Here is a 23363-nt window from a genome sequence, read left to right as displayed (position 1 = left end):
AAGTGGGGTATGTGTGTAGGGATGTATATCTGGGTGTAGGCATATTTCTCCTGAGGGTCATTTTAGCATGTACTTTTTTCTGTTCTGTCAAACACCTAAACCTTTGTCTTTACTTGGTCCTCCGCTGCCCTCTAGTGGATGATAAATGTCGATGTCACTTTTCACAGCTGCTGAATTGGCAGCACAGGATTAGACAGACATATAAATCCTGGTCAGCAAACAGGTCTTTAACCACCAGATGTTTGGCACTGATGGATAGCAAACAATGCTAATAAAGTCTGCATGAGAGGCTGAGCCAAGCTCATTGCTTCACTTCCATTTACTTTAAAATACAGACTGAAAATGGCCAGTTGTATTACTGCTTTTTACCTCTAGTCCTATAATGGAAGTTAAATGATGAAACCCAGATAAACGTCACTGAGAGGGTCAGTTAGTCCAGTTACTTCGACACACCTCTATAATTCTGAACATTTTGTGCTCTGAATTTCAGCTTGGCATGAAAATACACACTCACTGTAACTGGAGGGGTTTCCTCAAAGGTATTTAACAATGTTTAAATTATAATATGAAAAAGAAGACAAAGAATTTAAATATTATTACTACTACAACAACTACTACTACTACTACTACTACTAATAATAATAATAATAATAATAATAACAAAAACACCACCACCAAATAACAACAATAATAATATTGATAATAATTGTAATAATAATAATAATAATTATTATTATTTTAGTCACCTTTTCTAATCTGTCTGTATGAATCAGTTCCTGTAGGGATATGGAGTCAACATGCAAAAATTTGGGTGCCCCTGCTTAAATTACATGTTTAGTTGATTTTCTAGTTGAAAACAAGTGAACACACCATCTACAGAGGACACACTTCTGAACATTTTAATGCACAAATACTGTTTATTTGCTCCCTGCGATGGACTGGCGACCTGTCCAGGGTGTATTCTGCCTTCCGCTCAATGACCGCTGGGACAGGCTCCAGCACCCCGCCACGACCCTGAGGCAGAAGTGGCTTAGAAAGTGTGTGTGTGTGCGTGCGTGTGTGTGTGTGTGTGTGAGAGAGTTTATTTGCTGGATTTAACATATTGGGGTGGGGGGGGGGGGGGTGGAGGTAGGATTTATTGTTATAGGATATAGGAGGTAGGATTTATTTTTATAGGATTTATTTCCAAAATTTATGGAACATTTTTAATGTTTTTTTTCCCCCCAATATGTTCAACTTGGCAAAAATGAGCGGCAAAATGTGCAAAGTAATGTCACCATGAGGTCTGTTCCCTGTAGAGGACGTAAAGATGTTACTTTACAGAAACAGACCCCTTTCCTCTGGAAAAGTGAATGTTTGCACTTTGAATGCAAGAACGGTGCCGGACAGGCCCCTTATTCTGAGAGCGTGAGCTGACTGACCTAAGCTGGTGGCACTTTGGAGCTCTGAGAACTTTTGATCTCGAGGTCAAGGCTTTGAAGACTTTGCCAGGTGACCAGCTAAACCAGCACAAACCAGCTTAGACCAGCATAGAATTCATGCAGGTCTGTGCTGGTTTCTTCAGCAGGTGACTCCTCCAGGCTCCAGTGTCTGTACTTGGCGAATGAAAGTCACAACTAAAATGTCAAGGTCAGTATTTATTTTTAAATATTATGAATCCCTCCCCTCTTGTATAGAGTTTGGGGTGCATATTCAGTGTTATGACTGGTGTATGGTTTTAAGTTACTCTACCCGCCTCTGCAGGGCTATTTAATCCTCACCCTCCCTCCCTCCCGGTCCAGGTTAAAGCAGTGCTAACCAGGACCCTCTAGTCTGACGCAAATCTGGGCCTGTACGGTGAAAGTGTCTAGTCACATGTGGCTCGGGGACTTTACTTCATAACGTTATCTAAAGAGCTGGGCTTCACTGTCTACGGAGGAGTGATAAAGCCAGCGATGGCCTCAACTCCGTCTGCCTCAGCGCTGTCGGCTGTTCTCCGGTGTAAAACACCTCCAGCTTCTGCTTACCGCCTCGGACTGAGCTACGGAGCGATGCCCTCTGTTCCCAGAGCCGAAACTCCCGAGGAGCCGAAGAGGGGCAGCTCTCGGTGGGGTTCTGTTTTGCCGGAAGCGCCGGTGGATTTTCCCCTAGTCCCGTCTGTTTCAGTCCGGTTGGAGTCTGCCAAACTTAGAGAGAGAAAGAGGCAGATAAAGCAGCCGTGTAACCTCCCCACACGCAGGGACTCTGGGCTGAGTAAGGCTACGAGTTGTACCAGCTCAGAAACAGGCAGGACAGCTACACGCGTAGCGCACGAGTCCAGGATGCCGGAGGCGGACGCTTCAGAGTCAGCGAGTCGTTGGGGTCAAGTCCTCGGTTGTCTTCGGCTGGGTGACACTCTCTCAGTGAGGGTTACCTTCCTTTCTGAGACAGGGAACGTGCTGTGTGTGGGTTGTAAGACGGACCACACAGTGAGCTCAGTGAGCCAAGCCGTTTCCCACCACGACCACCACCAGATCTATCTCATGTTAAAGACCACCCTGCTGCAGCTCACCGCGTTTGTTTCTGAACTTGTGCGAACCAGACTTGGAGCAGTCAGGAGGAAGTGTCCTGTGGACGTAAGTGAACTTATCACTGTTTATGTCTAGGCCACGTCCTGGTCATTCCTACTGAAACAACACAGCACGAAGTCCATGCTTGTCTAAGCTGCTCTGTCCTGGTTTATGCTGGTCTTCAGCTGGTCTGATGGTGGTTCAGGGAGTCACCCAGCTTGGTCATGCTGGTTGACCAGCATACCAGCGTCCTAAACAACATATTCTGGTTTTGCTTGTGACCAGGCCTGCTGGTGTATGCAGTTTTTTTCTGGCAGGGTTTTAAAGGGTCCCTGTCTAACTTGTTTCTTGTATTTTTTCCCCCTCAAGTCCACTTATGACTACATTTTGTTTAATTTTAGAAATAGTCTTAATCCACTTTACATGACCATTTTCCAGCCTCTCTTTACGTTAGGATTACAAAGGATACTGCACTTTTAAGACTGATATATGGAGATGATCTTTGTCCCCCTTGGCTGCCCTGTGTTGCACGTGGTTCAGAAAACAGTCCACACTGAAACAATTGTAGCTACATTCTGGAAAAAGATGGTTCTTCGAGTGCTCTTTTAGAACCATGAGTTCTGTACTTCATACCTAAATGGTGCTTTACAAGGAGAAAGGGTTCATCAGCCTGATGGAGAATATGTTGTATATGGATTGTTATAGAACCTTTTTGAAAATGGTTCTATATAGCACTGAAAGGGTTCTGCTATTTGTATGGTGTCAAGCTTGTAACAAAAGAAGAACCCGTTTTAGTGCTATTTATAACCATTTTCACAAAGGTTCCATAAGGAACCATATACAAGACATTCTCCATCATACTGAAGAACAGTTTCTCCATGCAAAGCACCATTTAAGCATGAAATACAGAACCATTCCCTTGTCCAATGAACCCTTGAAGAACCATCTTTTTTAAGAGTGTACAGTGTTAATAGGCTGAACTGCTAAAGGCTGAGTAGGATATGAGTGGATATGTGTAAATGTTTTTGCAGATTAGTTTCCATTTACAGACTCGGTAACAATGTTAACACACTGCATTGGGTTCTTCTATTGAATGGGGAAAGTTCGGAAAGTTTGGTTTTCTATGATATGGACACTTTCAAACTAGTCTTGTCAAGTCGCAATGAATGCATTAATCAGAGATAAGGCGGTGAAGCTCATAGGCTCGGTAGCCTTAACTTACTGTTACAGTTTCTGAGTGAAAGAGATTGTGAGACAAACACTTTTTTTTTCTTTTTTTTTCAGGCTAATAAGTTGACTGGATGCATCAAGTGTTCTTCTGATCATGGAACGAAGGATAAAACCAAGAAAGGCCTGAAACCTGGAACCTGAAATGGCCACTGCTGCTGAATGCGTTATTATACGTGGTTTAAAAATGTCAGAAATGTAAAACATGTCTTCCATTACTGACTCAAACTCATTTTCTGACTAAAAGGTAGTCCACAATCAGCGAAGCCAAGACCAGGCTGTGTTGCATCACCTGGGACATGTTCCTAAGAATGTAGACTGCTCAAATTACCAAAGCTGCAAGAGCGCCCCTGCACGACAGAAGCTTTAAAGAAACGCAAATTCTGCCCCTGGCTTATTGCTCACCACAAAGTTTGACAAAATATCAACATGGGATGTAAACCTCCGATGCACCTACTATGCTCTCATTATATCCACTATTTAATTAATATTCATTTGTTCATGTTTATAACTTTAAAGCAAATCTACTTGTTGCACTTGTGACCTTTATTTGTTAAGCGTATACATGCCTTTGTTTAAGTGATGATACTTTGATTACATGAATACTGTTAGCCTGTGTCACAGGTTGTGTCAGAATGTATTCCCATACTAATGCTGCTTATTTAAAATCAAACTTGTTTAAAACTATGAAGTGAAATTTAAAGTGAATCTGTTGTTTTAACAGACTAAATAAACTTAACTGAACTGAGCGTTTGTAACTCCAACCAGTCTTGATTTTATCTCTACACAGATAAACTGCCACCTGCTGACACAATGTGTTGGAAACAGCAAAAGTCAGAAAAGCTTATTTTCAATGTTGTTGAGGGTACATGTATACTAATATGTATACGTCTATATATGTATACGATTCTAATATGATGCTAGTACTGTGCAACTTCACATATCTACAATATTCATTAGTTAATTTGGAGGAAACACTGCAATGTGAACACACATTTTCATTTATTGGTGGCCACGCTTTCTTAATCCATTCCCACGATTAATAATCTCTTCTTTCGTTTTTGTGAGCATTGCATTACATTACAATAACTTTGTATTTTTGTTTTTATTATATACTATAACATTTAAGTGATTGCACTTTTGAGAGGTAGTATTTTAACTGTATTAAAAACCAGGTCTGAGCTCATCTCCAACATTGGAGGTTATAGCCAACAAGTTCAATCTTTGTTTTGTCAGACCACAGCACTTGCTTTCAAAATGCTTCTGGATGATCTAAACATTGTTTTGCATGCTTCAGATGTTGACTTTTGTGATGATCACAGGTCCATGCAGATTATACAACAGCCTGCACAGTGGGCTGGTGCATCATTTCTCCTGTCCCAGCCAAAACGTCTGGAGGTCCTTGGCAGTGATGTAGGGGTTTTGCTATGCATAGCTGACCAGTCTAAGAGCGATTCTATGAGAGACTTTTCTTGGTCTTCAGGGTCTTGTCTTGACTTTTTTCTCCTTAATATTTAAAAAAATATTTATTTCTTAAATGTATATTAAAGACATTTTGGACAGTGAAAATTGCAAAAAAGGTTTAGATATCTTTATAGTCTTTTCTTGCTTTGTAAAAAGAAGGGATGAGCTGGATACATTTGTATTACATTGAGAATATATTTTGAAAAGTTCTTGGGGGGAAAAAACTTTATTTTTCTATGTAATTCCCACTGTTTCTCACTGGCCCTGTGATGGACCGGCGACCTGTCCTGGTCAGCTCCCCCTGCAACCCAGAAGGGTAAGCGGTTTAGATAATGTGTGTGTGTGTGTTTCTCATTGCTACTAGTTGGCAGTTTTGCTCATGTAATACTTCTGTTAATGTTTCATGAAAAAAACTAAATTATTGAAATGAATAAAATAAAATAAATACAAAATTCTCAATGTTGGTTTGACTCTTTGCTTTGCTTGCTGCACTCCACTGCTGCTCCTCATCCCACTGTCCTTTCATGACATAAACCAACAATTCACCACATCCCAATAGCAAAGTCTTGAAAATTTGACTTTAAAGTGATTATCTATGTTATTTTCAATTAATGATAGGTATGTAACTTACCACAGAGCACATGCACAAGTCCAGTATAATACCAAAGCTAAACTTACCACTTAATGACGTGCACTACTAAGGGGACTGTTCAGTTCAGTCATCCTTCAAAAAGGTCACTAAAACTCAGAATAACTGAGCTAATCTTGAGACCTTCTTCAGAGTATGCCTTTTTAAAAAGAAAAAAAAAGTTACTTAACAAGCAGTATTGTTTTTTCTTTGAAATATGGTGTACACATATATATATATATATATATATATATATATAAAATCTGTGTGTGTGTGTGTATATGTATGTGTATGTATATGTATATATATATACACAAGGGTTAGGAGAGTGTTTATGGGAATAACATAAAACTGTGATCACAAAGTTGAGAGCATGAAATTGTCCAAAATCTCTAATTGCCCCTCCACCAAACTTTACAATTGGCACAATGCAGTCAGACAAATACCGTTCTCCTGGTAACTGCAAAACACAGATTCGTCCATCGGATTGCCAGATGGAGAAGTGTGATTCCTCACTCCAGAGAACACGTCTCCACTGCTCTAGAGTCCAGTGGCGGCGCTTTACACCACTGCATTCGACACTTTGCATTGCGCTTGTTGATGTAAAGCTTGGATGCAGCTGTTTGGCCATGGAAACCCATTCCATGAAGCTCTCTACGCTGTTCTTGAGCTAATCTGAAGGCCACATGAAGTTTGGAGGTCTGTAGTGATTGATGACAGAAAGTTGGTGACCTCTGTACGCTATGGGCCTCAGCATCCACTGACCCCGCTCTGTCTTTAATAAAGCTAATGTTGTGTTTAATGAGACTGTTTAATCAGACCATGCATTGTTGTTTTCAGTGTTAGTGGGTTATAAAGCTGTTGTAGTGTTTAATGAGACTGTATAATCAAACTGTGTGTTGTTGTTTTCAGTGTTAGTGGGTTATAAAGCTGTTGTAGTGTTTAATGAGACTGTATAATCAAACTGTGTGTTGTTGTTTTCAGTGTTAGTGGGTTATAAAGCTGTTGTAGTGTTTAATGAGACTGTATAATCAAACTGTGTGTTGTTGTTTTCAGTGTTAGGGGGTTATAAAGCTGTTGTAGTGTTTAATGAGACTGTATAATCAAACTGTGTGTTGTTGTTTTCAGTGTTAGTGGATTATAAAGCTGTTGTAGTGTTTAATGAGACTATAATCAGACTGTGTGTGTTTGTTTTCAGTGTTAGTGGGTTATAAAGCTGTTGTAGTGTTTAATGAGACTGTATAATCAGACTGTGTGTCGTTGTTTTCAGTGTTAGGGGGTTATAAAGCTGTTGTAGTGATTAATGAGACTGTATAATCAGACTGTGTGTTGTTTTGTTCAGTGTTAGTGGGTTATAAAGCTGTTGTAGAGTTTAATGAGACTGTATAATCAGACTGTGTTGTTGTTGTTTTCAGTGTTAGTGGGTTATAAAGCTGTTGTAGTGTTTAATGAGACTGTTTAATCAGACTGTGTGTGGTTGTGTTCAGTGTTAGTGGGTTATAAAGCTGTTGTAGTGTTTAATGAGACTGTTTAATCAGACTGTGTGTCATTGTTGTCAGTGTTAGGAGGTTACAAAGCTGTTGTAGTGTTTAATGAGACTGTTTAATCAGACTGTGTGTTGTTGTTTTCAGTGTTAGGGGGTTGCAAAGCTGTTGTAGTGTTTATTGAGACTGTTTAATCAGACTGTGTGTCATTGTTTTCAGTGTTAGGGGATTATAAAGCTGTTGTAGTGTTTAATGAGACTGTTTAATCAGACTGGGCGTCGTTTTCAGTGTTAGGGGGTTATAAAGCTGTTGTAGTGTTTAATGAGACTGTTTAATCAGACTGTGTGTCGTTGTTTTCAGTGTTAGTGGGTTATAAAGCTGTTGTAGTGTTTATTGAGACTGTTTAATCAGACTGTGTGTCATTGTTTTCAGTGTTAGGGGATTATAAAGCTGTTGTAGTGTTTAATGAGACTGTTTAATCAGACTGGGCGTCGTTTTCAGTGTTAGGGGGTTATAAAGCTGTTGTAGTGTTTAATGAGACTGTTTAATCAGACTGTGTGTCGTTGTTTTCAGTGTTAGTGGGTTATAAAGCTGTTGTAGTGTTTAATGAGACTGTTTAATCAGACTGTGTGTCGTTGTTTTCAGTGTTAGGGGGTTATAAAGCTGTTGTAGTGTTTAATGAGACTATAATCAGACTGTGTGTGTTTGTTTTCAGTGTTAGTGGGTTATAAAGCTGTTGTAGTGTTTAATGAGACTGTATAATCAGACTGTGTGTTGTTGTTTTCAGTGTTAGTGGGTTATAAAGCTGTTGTAGTGTTTAATGAGACTGTATAATCAAACTGTGTGTTGTTGTTTTCAGTGTTAGGGGGTTATAAAGCTGTTGTAGTGTTTAATGAGACTGTATAATCAGACTGTGTGTGTCGTTGTGTTCAGTGTTAGTGGGTTATAAAGCTGTTGTAGTGTTTAATGAGACTGTATAATCAGACTGTGTGTGTCGTTGTTTTCAGTGTTAGGGGGTTATAAAGCTGTTGTAGTGTTTAATGAGACTGTATAATCAGAATGTGTGTCGTTGTTTTCAGTGTTAGTGGGTTATAAAGCTGTTGTAGTGTTTAATGAGACTGTATAATCAGACTGTGTGTCGTTGTTTTCAGTGTTAGGGGGTTATAAAGCTGTTGTAGTGATTAATGAGACTGTATAATCAGACTGTGTGTTGTTTTGTTCAGTGTTAGTGGGTTATAAAGCTGTTGTAGAGTTTAATGAGACTGTATAATCAGACTGTGTTGTTGTTGTTTTCAGTGTTAGTGGGTTATAAAGCTGTTGTAGTGTTTAATGAGACTGTTTAATCAGACTGTGTGTGGTTGTGTTCAGTGTTAGTGGGTTATAAAGCTGTTGTAGTGTTTAATGAGACTGTTTAATCAGACTGTGTGTCATTGTTGTCAGTGTTAGGAGGTTACAAAGCTGTTGTAGTGTTTAATGAGACTGTTTAATCAGACTGTGTGTTGTTGTTTTCAGTGTTAGGGGGTTGCAAAGCTGTTGTATTGTTTATTGAGACTGTTTAATCAGACTGTGTGTCATTGTTTTCAGTGTTAGGGGATTATAAAGCTGTTGTAGTGTTTAATGAGACTGTTTAATCAGACTGGGCGTCGTTTTCAGTGTTAGGGGGTTATAAAGCTGTTGTAGTGTTTAATGAGACTATTTAATCAGACTGTGTGTCGTTGTTTTCAGTGTTAGTGGGTTATAAAGCTGTTGTAGTGTTTAATGAGACTGTTTAATCAGACTGTGTGTCGTTGTTTTCAGTGTTAGGGGGTTATAAAGCTGTTGTAGTGATTAATGAGGCTGTTTAATCAGACTGTGTGTCGTTGTTTTCAGTGTTAGGGGGTTATAAAGCTGTTGTAGTGTTTAATGAGACTGTGTGTCGTTGTTTTTAGTGTTAGGGGGTTAGAAAGCTGTGGTAGTGTTTAATGAGACTGTTTAATCAGACTGTGTGTCATTGTTTTCAGTGTTAGGGGATTATAAAGCTGTTGTAGTGTTTAATGAGACTGTTTAATCAGACTGGGCGTCGTTTTCAGTGTTAGGGGGTTATAAAGCTGTTGTAGTGTTTAATGAGACTGTTTAATCAGACTGTGTGTCGTTGTTTTCAGTGTTAGTGGGTTATAAAGCTGTTGTAGTGTTTAATGAGACTGTTTAATCAGACTGTGTGTCGTTGTTTTCAGTGTTAGGGGATTATAAAGCTGTTGTAGTGTTTAATGAGACTGTTTAATCAGACTGGGCGTCGTTTTCAGTGTTAGGGGGTTATAAAGCTGTTGTAGTGTTTAATGAGACTGTTTAATCAGACTGTGTGTCGTTGTTTTCAGTGTTAGTGGGTTATAAAGCTGTTGTAGTGTTTATTGAGACTGTTTAATCAGACTGTGTGTCATTGTTTTCAGTGTTAGGGGATTATAAAGCTGTTGTAGTGTTTAATGAGACTGTTTAATCAGACTGGGCGTCGTTTTCAGTGTTAGGGGGTTATAAAGCTGTTGTAGTGTTTAATGAGACTGTTTAATCAGACTGTGTGTCGTTGTTTTCAGTGTTAGTGGGTTATAAAGCTGTTGTAGTGTTTAATGAGACTGTTTAATCAGACTGTGTGTCGTTGTTTTCAGTGTTAGGGGGTTATAAAGCTGTTGTAGTGTTTAATGAGACTATAATCAGAATGTGTGTGTTTGTTTTCAGTGTTAGTGGGTTATAAAGCTGTTGTAGTGTTTAATGAGACTGTATAATCAGACTGTGTGTTGTTGTTTTCAGTGTTAGTGGGTTATAAAGCTGTTGTAGTGTTTAATGAGACTGTATAATCAAACTGTGTGTTGTTGTTTTCAGTGTTAGGGGGTTATAAAGCTGTTGTAGTGTTTAATGAGACTGTATAATCAGACTGTGTGTGTCGTTGTGTTCAGTGTTAGTGGGTTATAAAGCTGTTGTAGTGTTTAATGAGACTGTATAATCAGACTGTGTGTGTCGTTGTTTTCAGTGTTAGGGGGTTATAAAGCTGTTGTAGTGTTTAATGAGACTGTATAATCAGAATGTGTGTCGTTGTTTTCAGTGTTAGTGGGTTATAAAGCTGTTGTAGTGTTTAATGAGACTGTATAATCAGACTGTGTGTCGTTGTTTTCAGTGTTAGTGGGTTATAAAGCTGTTGTAGAGTTTAATGAGACTGTATAATCAGACTGTGTTGTTGTTGTTTTCAGTGTTAGTGGGTTATAAAGCTGTTGTAGTGTTTAATGAGACTGTTTAATCAGACTGTGTGTGGTTGTGTTCAGTGTTAGTGGGTTATAAAGCTGTTGTAGTGTTTAATGAGACTGTTTAATCAGACTGTGTGTCATTGTTGTCAGTGTTAGGAGGTTACAAAGCTGTTGTAGTGTTTAATGAGACTGTTTAATCAGACTGTGTGTTGTTGTTTTCAGTGTTAGGGGGTTGCAAAGCTGTTGTATTGTTTATTGAGACTGTTTAATCAGACTGTGTGTCATTGTTTTCAGTGTTAGGGGATTATAAAGCTGTTGTAGTGTTTAATGAGACTGTTTAATCAGACTGGGCGTCGTTTTCAGTGTTAGGGGGTTATAAAGCTGTTGTAGTGTTTAATGAGACTATTTAATCAGACTGTGTGTCGTTGTTTTCAGTGTTAGTGGGTTATAAAGCTGTTGTAGTGTTTAATGAGACTGTTTAATCAGACTGTGTGTCGTTGTTTTCAGTGTTAGGGGGTTATAAAGCTGTTGTAGTGATTAATGAGGCTGTTTAATCAGACTGTGTGTCGTTGTTTTCAGTGTTAGGGGGTTATAAAGCTGTTGTAGTGTTTAATGAGACTGTGTGTCGTTGTTTTTAGTGTTAGGGGGTTAGAAAGCTGTGGTAGTGTTTAATGAGACTGTTTAATCAGACTGTGTGTTGTTGTTTTCAGTGTTAGTGGGTTATAAAGCTGTTGTAGTGTTTAATGAGACTGTATAATCAGACTGTGTGTCGTTGTGTTCAGTGTTAGTGGGTTATAAAGCTGTTGTAGTGTTTAATGAGACTGTATAATCAGACTGTGTGTCGTTGTTTTCAGTGTTAGTGGGTTATAAAGCTGTTGTAGTGTTTAATGAGACTGTTTAATCAGACTGTGTGTGGTTGTTTTCAGTGTTAGTGGGTTATAAAGCTGTTGTAGTGTTTAATGAGACTGTATAATCAGACTGTGTTGTTGTTTTCAGTGTTAGTGGGTTATAAAGCTGTTGTAGTTTTTAATGAGACTGTTTAATCAGACTGTGTGTTGTTGTTTTCAGTGTTAGTGGGTTAGAAAGCTGTTGTAGTGTTTAATGAGACTGTTTAATCAGACTGTGTGTCGTTGTTTTCAGTGTTAGTGGGTTAGAAAGCTGTTGTAGTGTTTAATGAGACTGTATAATCAAACTGTGTGTTGTTGTTTTCAGTGTTAGGGGGTTATAAAGCTGTTGTAGTGTTTAATGAGACTGTATAATCAAACTGTGTGTTGTTGTTTTCAGTTTTAGTGGATTATAAAGCTGTTGTAGTGTTTAATGAGACTATAATCAGACTGTGTGTGTTTGTTTTCAGTGTTAGTGGGTTATAAAGCTGTTGTAGTGTTTAATGAGACTGTATAATCAGACTGTGTGTGTCGTTGTGTTCAGTGTTAGTGGGTTATAAAGCTGTTGTAGTGTTTAATGAGACTGTATAATCAGACTGTGTGTGTCGTTGTTTTCAGTGTTAGGGGGTTATAAAGCTGTTGTAGTGTTTAATGAGACTGTATAATCAGACTGTGTGTTGTTGTTTTCAGTGTTAGTGGGTTATAAAGCTGTTGTAGTGTTTAATGAGACTGTTTAATCAGACTGTGTGTTGTTGTTTTCAGTGTTAGTGGGTTAGAAAGCTGTTGTAGTGTTTAATGAGACTGTTTAATCAGACTGTGTGTTGTTGTTTTCAGTGTTAGTGGGTTAGAAAGCTGTTGTAGTGTTTAATGAGACTGTTTAATCAGACTGTGTGTGTTTGTTTTCAGTGTTAGTGGGTTATAAAGCTGTTGTAGTGTTTAATGAGACTGTTTAATCAGACTGTGTGTTGTTGTTTTCAGTGTTAGTGGGTTATAAAGCTGTTGTAGTGTTTAATGAGACTGTTTAATCAGACTGTGTGTTGTTGTTTTCAGTGTTAGGGGGTTATAAAGCTGTTGTAGTGTTTAATGAGACTGTATAATCAGACTGTGTGTCGTTGTGTTCAGTGTTAGTGGGTTAGAAAACTGCTGGACTGGATTTCATGGCGGGGCTTCTACTTTTTACTTCGAAAGAGGCGGGACTTCCTAAATAAAACGTCATCCGGAAGTAAACTACTCTTTGGCATTCTTGAGCGAAGGCTGTTTGAGGGCGACGTGTGAGAAAATGTGAGGTCGAAAGTCGCCTGTGAAGGGATTAATGAGGACTGTTTGGACTTCAGTACTACTCCTGAGTCTCGGCGCACCTGAACCAGCAGACCTGTTTTACTCGGAGCAGTTAGAGGGAGAAGGACATGGACGCGTATGAAAAGTACACAGACCGATTTGGACGCTCCTCGTGTAAGTGACGGTTCTTCACAGCCACATTCACCTGATTTCCTTTGTTTCTAGCGACGGCCAGCTGTTCCTACTGGGGAGACACGAACCCTTTAGCAGTTAAAACGATCCCAGATGTTGTAGTGCCGCGTGATCTACAGGTTAGATTAACTGAAACCCTGACGCTTCCAGCCTTCATCCTGGACCAGAGCCTGAGCAGCGATCTAACATGCCCCGTTTAGCTGTTATTACGGTTGTGAATTGATCATTTTTTTAACAGAAAATGACTTATTCACGGCTAAAGGTAACCATCTTACACTCCATTGGTAAAAATGTAGACCTAGTGTTAAAAAAACCCCATAAAAACATGGTTCTTTACTAAAAAAGAGTAGAACCACGAGTTCCATAAATCACCATTTCATGCTTAAATGGTTCTTCAGATTGATGGAGAACGTGTTGAATAGAATATTCCTGAAAATGGTTCTGTATATCACCAAAAACCTGCTCTGCTGTTGTAGCAATGTCAAGCTTCTAACATGAGAAGAACCCTTTTCAGTGCTACATAGAACCATTTTCAGAAATGTTCTCTATAGACTCATATGCAGCACATTCTCCCTCAGTCTGACGAATGATTTTACCATGGAAAGAGCAAGAAATGGTTCCATATAGAACTCACAGTTCTGAACAGAACCATTGCCTTTACTAAAGAACCCTTGGAGGCCCACCTCTTTTTTTAAGTATGTAGTTAAAGCCGTCAGCGCATCCACCCGTTTCATGTTTTTATTTATTCCTGAAGTAAATTTCAAATACTGACTCAAGACTTTTCAACCACATTTTAAGCTCTTGGGTTATGATCTCAGTGATTCCAAACAACGTGTATAAAGGCGTTTCTTAAGATGTCGGGGAATACGTTCTTCATGTGGTTCTTTTCCTTTTCATTTAGTGGGTATAAGATATCTCAAACACCATTGTTTAGATCTGTAACAAATCAGAATCCAAACCAGGGAGCTATCCATACGTGTGAGGAACTGAAGTTTATTTCCTGAGTGCAGGTGCCAGACACCAAGCTGGCACATAAAACGACGAACTGGTGCAGTTTTTTCAGCTGGACTGATGCCAAGATTATTCCCAGCCTATACATGAGAAGTGATGGGTGTGACAGATGTGACCATGTAGGGATAAACAAAAAATAGGCAGAATAGAATGTTCTAAATACAGTCACGGTACAGGCACACACACCGTACTGTATATAATGACATATAACACAACACTAAACACATCACAGAGCAGTGCAATCCTTCATTAATGATGACGATGCATGCTTAATTATGCCTAACCATCTTTTATGGTTTCTCATTTTTCACAGTTAACGCTGACGTTTCCCCTGTGACCATGGGATTTGGGGTGGAGCTAAAAGAAAGGAAGCATTTATGACCTTATTCTGGAATAAGGAAAATGTTCTTAGTTGCCTCCTGACTTTAACATCACACTGCCCCAAATGACTTCTGTAATACATTTTAGGCATTCATGTAGCCAAGCATGTGACCGTATGATGATATTCATCTACCTGACGTATGCCTGAGCTTTGTTTAGTGAAAGCATCCCCTACTCCTTCTTCGTCCCCTACATCCTGTCTACTGTCTCGTCTGCTTATGCTGTCCTGAAGCCCTGATCTTTGGCCATGCTCTGCAAGAGAAGTTCCCTCATTGTTTGTGGTGCTTTCTTGTTTGTAGCTTGGAATGCCGTTCTCATATTTGTCCTCTTGAGACGCTCTCCCATTGGCCAGGAGGGTAAGGGTATGCAGGGGGAGCCTGGATATGAGGAGGGCCAACGAGGCAAAGAAAAAGGCAATATTATCCAGGAATTAATGAGGGTAATTAATGCATTTGAAACTGAACTCAAATCACAGAACGACATTCTTCATAAGATCCAGTTGCACAAGTCACTGTGGCAAGAACGCAAAAATGGTAACACGGCTGTGAAGAGTAAATCGAATGTTTTGGAGCCAGCCCCTGTGATCATTCCCATTTTGGTCATAGCATGTAACAGGGTGACAGTGAAGCGCTGCTTGGACAAACTCCTTGAACATCGCCCATCAGCTGAAAGCTACCCCATCATTGTGAGCCAGGATTGTGGACACTCGGAGACAGCTAGTGTGATTGCCTCCTATGGCAGTCAGCTGACCCACATCAAACAACCTGATTTGTCAGATATTTCAGTGCCTGTAGCACATAGGAAGTTCCAGGGGTACTACAAAATCTCAAGACATTACCACTGGGCTCTCAACCAGGTGTTCAACTCCTTCTCGTATTCCTCGGTCATCGTTGTGGAGGACGATTTGGAGGTATTTTCTCATTTATTTCATTTTAGTAAAATTGGTACGTCATGTGTTTCACTGTTGTGAGGACAAAACTTTGTATCTCCGTTTTAACTTTTTGACCTAGTTTGAAAAAGGCAGCTGTTCTTTATGTTGTGTCCAGATTTCATGATGAACAGAAATTGTTCAAATTACTTGTGTAAAAAAAAAAACTCTCCATTTACTTCCATTGAAAGTTAAGAACATTTTCGGGGGGTACAAGGTTTTAATCTGACAGCAGCAGTTTATTTCTGAGGTCTATCTCCTGTTGTCTGTGATTAACTATGAAAAATGTCATCTATTTAGATGTGATTGTACAATGTAAGAGTCACATTAAGTTTTAACAGCCAGAATGTTGTGACTCTTTCATTATTTGGTTTCCATAATGTTTATTTAAAGTATGTTGCCTGGTATCTTTGGTTGATATTTCTCTCTGGTTCTTATAGGTGGCTCCTGACTTCTTTGAGTACTTCACAGCCCTCTACCCCATATTGAAATCTGATCCGACTCTGTGGTGTGCATCTGCTTGGAATGACAATGGCAGGGAAGGATTCGTTGACCCTGGTAAATCAACCCTCTTATATAGGACAGATTTTTTCCCAGGCCTTGGATGGATGCTCCTGAAGGAACTGTGGCTCGAGCTTGAACCAAAATGGCCAGCATCATTTTGGGATGACTGGATGCGACATCCTGACCAACGCAAAGACCGATCTTGCATTCGTCCTGAAGTATCTAGAACTTTAACCTTTGGTCGTAAGGGTGTGAGTTTGGGTCAGTTCTATGACAAGTATCTCCGCTTTATTAAACTCAATACAGAATTTGTGCCTTTTACAAAACTAGATCTGTCTTATTTAGAGAAAAAAAAATACGATGAAGATTTTGAGAAGGAGGTTTACAGTGCTCCCATCGTGGCCATGGAAGACCTGAAAAGCGGGAAGTTATCTGGACCAGGCCCGTTTCGGGTGCAGTACTCCAGTCCTGAAAGTTTTAAAGCCCTAGCGCGCAACCTTGGGGTCATGGATGACTTGAAGTCTGGAGTGCCGCGAGCAGGTTATAGAGGTGTTGTCAGCTTCTTTTCGCGAGGAAGACGAATCTACATAGCACCACCTGTTGGTTGGAACCGGTACGATCCAAGCTGGAGTTGAGGAAGGCTGTGCCTGTCTCTTGGAGGGGGGGTAAATGTTGTTCATGTCGTCAGCACAGATAAGTCATACTGTGCTTTACTGTACTTTGCATCGTGCAGAACATGCCACAGGTGCTTCAGAAGAAAGAAGTAGGCCTAATAATGGACTTTATGATGGAAAAAAAGATAAATTTGGTATTTCCAGGGTTGGCACAGACATGATACCAAAGAAGGTAGTGTAGATTAGTTGACTTTCATGCCTCAGGTCAATGTTAACATTTTTAAGAGAAAAGATTTATATATATATATTCATTCAGTGTTGGATATATATGTTGGAATTATTACACCAAGCTGCCACCATAAATGTAATTTATACTGATCAGTTATGTATATTACCATGATATGATCAGAACTTAATGCAGATGTTGTGTATAAGATATAGAAAATTGTATTCACCTCTCATCTAAATACTGCTTTAAGTGCCTTCAGACTTTTTTAGTTTTTTTTTTTTTTTTTAATTCTATGTGAAGTTCTAAAGTTCACGTTAAGTGGTGATGGTTGTTATGTTGTTTCAGACACCTTCTGTAGCTTTTCAATGCATTTGGAAAGACCTGTTCATTGACAAATTGTCACTATAATACTGCAATTTGGAGATTTAATATGTGGAAGAAAGAATAAAAAAAAGTTTTGCAATCTTTAACTCTGCCTCTGTGCAATAAAAACATGGACCTGTATGAATTCTAGTACAGCAACAAAATGTTACTCTATTCTTGTTTTTAAGTGTACTGGTCTTTTAAGAGCACTATTATCACAAAGCCATTTTCTGATGGTTGATCCATTGCCTTGTTAAGCAATCTAGACGTGACCATGTTGGAAAAGAAACTGAAAGGAAATGAAACTCAAAAGTGGAAGTCATAATGGTGTAGAGTGTCGAGGGTAACAAACTTTTTTACAAGAGTAAATATAAGGAGGTCTTTGGCTGGAAAGGCTTGGCTGATGAAGGTGGGTGTAGAGAGAAGGAAGAATGAGGCAGGCTGGCTTGTTAGACATGCATGTCTTTAGATTTCCCAGTTTACTTTTGAAGATATTTCTTGGAATTCTGACATTTTTGCAGGAATTTGTGAAAAAAAGGTGGGGGGGGGGCTGTAAATTATACATTTATGGTAGTGAATTAACAGTAGCTATATTTGATTATACACTTAATTCGCTTAAATTGATACGCCAGCCTTTGAAACCCTAATACATGACACTAAAACTTTGTGGTGAAAAAGCAACAGCAGCAAGAAAAAATGATCAAGTTGCAGTTTTTTGCCATAACTTCTGTAGTGTAACCTGCATTAATGTGGCAGCTCAGCATTTGTAAACAAGCCTGAGAAACACTGAGAAAAAAAAACATATTTCATGATAAGATCTAGGAATTTTCTTTCAATCACTGTATTTTAAATTGCTTTAAATTTTTAGAAATTTTTTGAAAGAAATATCAAAAAGTTTAGCAATAAAGAATGTTTTTACAGCCTGTTTTGCTCATGTTTACCAATATTTGTAACCGCTACTGTACATGTTTAAATAAAGCACACTTGTGTATATAATTTCTTGCTGACCATGGCGTTGTCCTCTAGCAACCATGTCCAGGGATGCTACTGTCCCAAGGACCTTAAACATCCTGATAATACTGGCACCACTGGTCACGGGAAAACGGAGCTCTTTTCTTTATTGCTTATCCGTTTGATCTTTCATTTAAAATATGAACAAAAATCGAATCTTTATTTGAAGTACGATGATTGAAAGAAAAAAATCTCATTATCATGAAATTGATAAAACATTAATTGGTATCGCTGAAAGTAAATTCTAACTGAATTGCATCCATGTTGAAATTTTGTTCTAACGTTCGCTTGAGCGATTAGAAACACTTAAATGGTTACCCCTGGGTTATCCCTGTGGTGACTTTGAAGTGAGAAGATGAATATGGTCTTGTAGACTTTACGTTGATCATGCTTGGCTATTAGACAGCTCTCAGTGAGTGCACTATTCTATTTAAACTGGCTAAATAAGAGATCATTATTGAAGACACATGATACCAATGACAAGATTCCAGTCTGCTTCAAACATAATACAATTGTTTTTCATGACATCTAAAATGTATTAAGACTGTTCAGGCCATTTCAGCAAGTCTTTTTAGCATTTTTTGATTGTAAACTAAAAGAATGAATATACAGGCCCTGACAGAAGTCTTGTTGCATAAGGACATAGTAATTTATGGTAATAATAATGGTATATAACTTTATTTGTAATAAATCAATTGTTACAATAAATGGTTGACTTTAATGTCAAGGGCTTTCACATTAATAATGGGGTGCAAAATGTAACTCAAAAATGGTCCTGATGTCCACAGCTTGGTAAAGCCCATAAGATCTGTTTTTGCAAGGACAAAAGTCTTGCTGTGTCTTTATATGGGACAAATAATGTAACTAACACATTCCCAGGTGTGTATAAAAAGAACCCCAGCACAACAGACTTTCATGTGAAGTGCAACCTGACCTGCAACATGCCAAAGATTCAACTACAAACCAAAGTGCTGATCATCAAGACCTTGAAGACCAAGTCTGCTGCTGAGGTGGTGGACATCTTTAACGTGTCCAAATGTCAAGTGGAGAGGATAAGAAAAAGATTTCAAGAAACTGGTGACGTTCATGACAAGCCCAGCTCAGACAGACCCCTTAAGACAACTGGTCGAGAAGACCGTTTGCTGCTTTGACAGTCTAAGGCCAGCCCTTTTTCAACTGCATCGGAGCTACATGAGAACTAGTCACCAGAAAAGTTTGTTGAATTCTTTCACGCCATGGTCTTCATGGCTGAATTAGTGCTCTGAAACCAGCATTAAACAGAAGACAACAAAAAAAACTGTGTCACATTTGCCAAGGCCCACAGCTTGCAGAAAGGATGGACAGTGGAAAAGTGGCAGAAGGTTGATTTTTCTGATGAATCATCCATTGAACTGCATCCCAATCGCTGCAAATACTGCAGAAGACCTGTTGGAACCCACATAGATCCAAGATTCACCCAGAAGTTTGGTGGAGGAAAAATCATGGTTTGGGGTTACATCCAGTATGGGGGTGTCCGAAAGCTCTGCAGAGTGGATGGTAACAACAACAGCCTGAAGTATCAAGGCATTCTTGCTGCCCATTACATTCCAAACCACAAGAGAGGGCAAATTCTGCAACAGGGTGGCGCTCCTTCTCATACTTCAGCATCCACATCAAAGTTCCTGAAAGCAAAGATCAAGGTGCTCCAGGATTGGCCAGCCCAGTCACCAGACATGACCATTATTGAGGTAAGATGAAGGAGGAGGCTTGGAAGATGAAACCAAAAAATCTTCATGAACTCTGGGAGTCCTGCAAGACTGCTTTCTTTGCCATTCCAGATGACTTCATCAAAAAGTTATTTGAGTCACTGCCAAGACGTATGGATGCAGTCCTCCAAACTCATGGAAATCATACACAATATTATTTTTTTTAAGGTACCATGACTTTGTTCTGATGTTATTGTAGCATGTTTGTGTATTCAAAATAAAGTCAACATAAGTCTTGTCGCATACAAAAATAATGTCCAAGCAAAATCTGGCCTTTCTGTTCTAATTAAATGATAAAACTCAATGAATGATACAAAACTTTCTTTTAGTATAGTAAGCATAATCTAGAGGGCTTTGCCTTTCATATAAGCCATTTCTGATTTCAATTGATCAGTGACAAGTCAAGTTATTATTTGTTGTTACTACAACCCCAATTCCAATGAAGTTGGGATGTTGTGTAAACCATAAATAAAAACAACATATGCTGCCATCCAAGCAACGTCTTTTTCAGGGACGTCCTGCTTATTTCAGCAAGACAATGGCAAGCCACATTCTGCACGTGTTACAACAGCGTGGCTTCGTAGTAAAAGAGTGCTGGTACTAGACTGGCCTGCCTGCAGTCCAGACCTGTCTCACATTGAAAATGTGTGGCGTATTATGAAGCGCAAAATACGACAACGGAGACCCCGGGCTGTTGAGCGACTGAAGTTGTACATCAAGCAAGAATGGGAAAGAATTCCACCTACAAAGCTTCAAGAATTAGCGTCCTCAGTTCCCAAACGCTTATTGAGTGTTGTTAAAAGGAAAGGTGATGTAACACAGTGGTAAACATGCCCCTGTCCCAACTTCTTTTTGTAACGTGTTGCAGGCATCAAATTCAAAATGAGTGAATATTTGCAAAAAACAATAGTTTATCCATTTGAACATTAAATATCTTGTCTTTGTAGTGTATTCAATTGAATATAGGTTGTAAAGGATTTGGAAATCATCGTTTTCTGTTTTTATTTATGTTTTACACAATGTCCGAACTTCATTGGAATTGGGGTTGTACAACTTGGATAAGCAACAAGACTTTTGTCAGGGACTGTATGGATTACAAAAGATCTTACAATTTCATCATTATTGAAATGCAAAAAAAAATTGTCCAGCAAGAACAGTTCATGGTTTATGATGATTATTATGTACAATGTTTGATAAAAAATAGACAGAATTAAACATAGTCGTATTCAAATTCAGGGTTCCCTGATCAAATAATGTTTTTTTGTGAAAGTAAGTGATAATAAATATACATACTCTACAGGGATTACACTAATACTGCTTATTTGTGCAATATAACATACAGGGGAAAAAATAAAACACACACATTTTCTAAGCCGCTTCTCCCTCAGGGTCATGGGGGTTGGGATGCTGGAGCCTATCCCAGCTGTCATCAGGTGGAAGGCAGGATACACCCTGGACAGGTCGCCAGTCCATTGCAGGGTGAACAAACAGACATAGGCATTCATTCACACCTAGGGGCAGTTTAGCATGTCTGGCCTGGCTGCATGTCTTTGGACTGTGGGAGGAAACTCACTTGGACACGGGGAGAACTCCACACAGAACGGACCCTGGTCACCAGCCTGGGGAATCAAACCCAGGCCTTTCTTGCTGTGGAGGCTACGCACCGCGCCACCGTGCCACCCTAAAAATATAACAAAAATGTGTGTGTGTTGGGGGTGGGGGGGGGGGGGGGGGGGATATGGGACCTTTGGTCCTCTGCCTCTGCACTTCCATTGTTTCCCACTGCGCATCTGAAGAATGGAAACAAACTCACAGAGTTTTGGTCTAGCACTCAGGCTCAGCAGACGACCTGGCCTTGCTGTTCATCAGAGACAGCATGTACAGCTTATATCAAATCTACATCTTGCCATAACCACATTAGAACATGATGTTATCTGCTTTCTTAATCTGCTTTGCTGACACTGATATCCTTTACTGGGGGGGGGGGGGGGGGGGGGGGGGGGAATATGGGACCTTTGGTCCTCTGCCTCTGCACTTCCATTGTTTCCCACTGCGCATCTGAAGAATGGAAACAAACTCACAGAGTTTTGGTCTAGCACTCAGGCTCAGCAGACGACCTGGCCTTGCTGTTCATCAGAGACAGCATGTACAGCTTATATCAAATCTACATCTTGCCATAACCACATTAGAACATGATGTTATCTGCTTTCTTAATCTGCTTTGCTGACACTGATATCCTTTACTGTGGTGCCTCAAGAAGGGTGAGAGTGGTTGACTTTTAGAGAGGAGAGGGATAGAGAATTAGTAGTACAGCATTATAGACACACTATATCTTAAATAGAAAAGAACCAAAGAAAGGAACTTTCAGACACTGAGCCATAATAATCACAAACAGCTATAGATATATAAGCCAAGTGCAACCCTGAGTGTGAATCCCTATAACTAGGTCAGTTTTGAGTACTACAAATGACCAGAAATATTCATAATGCCACCCCCACAAATCTCTTTTTGCAACTGCTGCGATATTTGTGTTCCCACATTTATTCACAAAGGTCCACGCTTTCTTTCTTCTCCTAATGAGAACAAGTCACACGAAGGCCCAGTAAAAGCACTTATGAAATGATGCAGTACACAGAGACTGAATCAGATATGGGGACTCACAGAGCATGAGGGGATGGAGAAACAATCTGTGGATAAAGTTTGACATAAAAAATTCTGATGTGAAAATGTATCCAGCAGGCTTTGTATACAATGTCAGTAATCAATTAATTCACATATCATTAGTAAAAACTGATTACTTTTCTCAGTTCATTTCAAAGGAGGACCACTTGATACTAGTAAAGATTTAATTTTAACATGTGGTACTTCAGTTTTCAATAGTTAAAATTATATTTTGACGTGGTGAAATGTTTAACTGATTTCTTATTAAATGTGTATGTCTGTCTGCCCTTTAATGGACAGGCAACCTGTCCAGGGTGTATCCTGCCTTCTGCCCAATGACTGCTGGGATGGGCTCCAGCAACCCCCCCCCCCCCCTCCCCCCCCCCCATCCCCGCAGCCCTGAGGGGGAAGCGGCTTAGAAAACGTATGTGTGTGTGTGTGTGTGTGTGTGTGTGTGTGTGATTTCTTCTTAGTGAAGTGTTACATGTAAAAATTCAGTTCACACACCAAATACTTAGAATTTAATAAGACTTGTGTTAAATTGTTAAATGTAAAATGTTATATCACATGTTAAGTCAAATTCATACTAGTAAACTACCCTTAATGAATTTGGAACAGCCATGCATTTTTAATTGTGATAACTGAATTGCATCTCAGTGTGGTACAGCAATGTGCTCCAGTGGGTGGTGAAAACTGCCCAAACGCATCACGGGTACCCAGTCCTCCTCCATTAAGAACATTTACCATAAGCGCTGCCTGGGCAGGACGAGGAACATCATCTAGGACGTTTCCCATCCTAGCCATAATTTTTACCCTCCTCTCATCTGCAGGCAGGATAGAAGCCTCTGCACCAGCAGGGAGAGGAAGAGCTCCTTCCCTGAGGCTGTGATCCTGCTGAACTCCTCACTGCCACTTTAACTGCATCTTTGCACTCAATGCACTGTCATTGTACTTTATGTCCTGGTATCCACTATTCATATTTGCACAGTCTATTACTGCATTATTCATGTTTGCACAGG

At 39.5% G+C, this 23363-nt stretch overlaps 2 protein-coding genes across 2 annotated transcripts; both read left to right on the top strand.

Annotated features, from left to right (window-relative positions):
• Positions 1-1217: 1217 nt before the first annotated feature.
• On the top strand, positions 1218-4504 carry LOC108432971. The gene is made up of 3 exons (XM_017707168.1): positions 1218-1629; positions 1782-2594; positions 3813-4504. Exons 2-3 carry the CDS (start codon positions 1935-1937, stop codon positions 3897-3899), a joined length of 747 nt encoding a protein of 248 aa, XP_017562657.1. The 5' UTR covers positions 1218-1629; positions 1782-1934; the 3' UTR covers positions 3900-4504.
• Positions 4505-12671: 8167 nt separating this feature from the next.
• On the top strand, positions 12672-17034 carry mgat1a (alpha-1,3-mannosyl-glycoprotein 2-beta-N-acetylglucosaminyltransferase a). The gene is made up of 3 exons (XM_017707184.2): positions 12672-12879; positions 14222-15199; positions 15658-17034. Exons 2-3 carry the CDS (start codon positions 14537-14539, stop codon positions 16354-16356), a joined length of 1362 nt encoding a protein of 453 aa, XP_017562673.2. The 5' UTR covers positions 12672-12879; positions 14222-14536; the 3' UTR covers positions 16357-17034.
• Positions 17035-23363: the final 6329 nt, after the last annotated feature.

The sequence above is a fragment of the Pygocentrus nattereri genome, chromosome 17 (assembly GCF_015220715.1).
Source record: "Pygocentrus nattereri isolate fPygNat1 chromosome 17, fPygNat1.pri, whole genome shotgun sequence".
Taxonomy (NCBI): Eukaryota; Metazoa; Chordata; class Actinopteri; order Characiformes; family Serrasalmidae; genus Pygocentrus; species Pygocentrus nattereri.
This window is presented reverse-complemented; position numbering and strand designations above follow the sequence as displayed.

What these genes read in the sequence shown, in the direction of transcription:
- LOC108432971 (XM_017707168.1), top strand. Translation starts at nt 1,935, where the DNA reads ATGGCCTCAACTCCGTCTGCCTCAGCGCTGTCGGCTGTTCTCCGGTGT. An exon ending in GGAGGAAGTGTCCTGTGGAC is followed by an intron (nt 2,595 to 3,812) that starts GTAAGTGAACTT and finishes TTTTTTTTTCAG; the next exon opens with GCTAATAAGTTGACTGGATG.
- mgat1a (XM_017707184.2), top strand. Translation starts at nt 14,537, where the DNA reads ATGCTCTGCAAGAGAAGTTCCCTCATTGTTTGTGGTGCTTTCTTGTTT. An exon ending in TTGTGGAGGACGATTTGGAG is followed by an intron (nt 15,200 to 15,657) that starts GTATTTTCTCAT and finishes TGGTTCTTATAG; the next exon opens with GTGGCTCCTGACTTCTTTGA.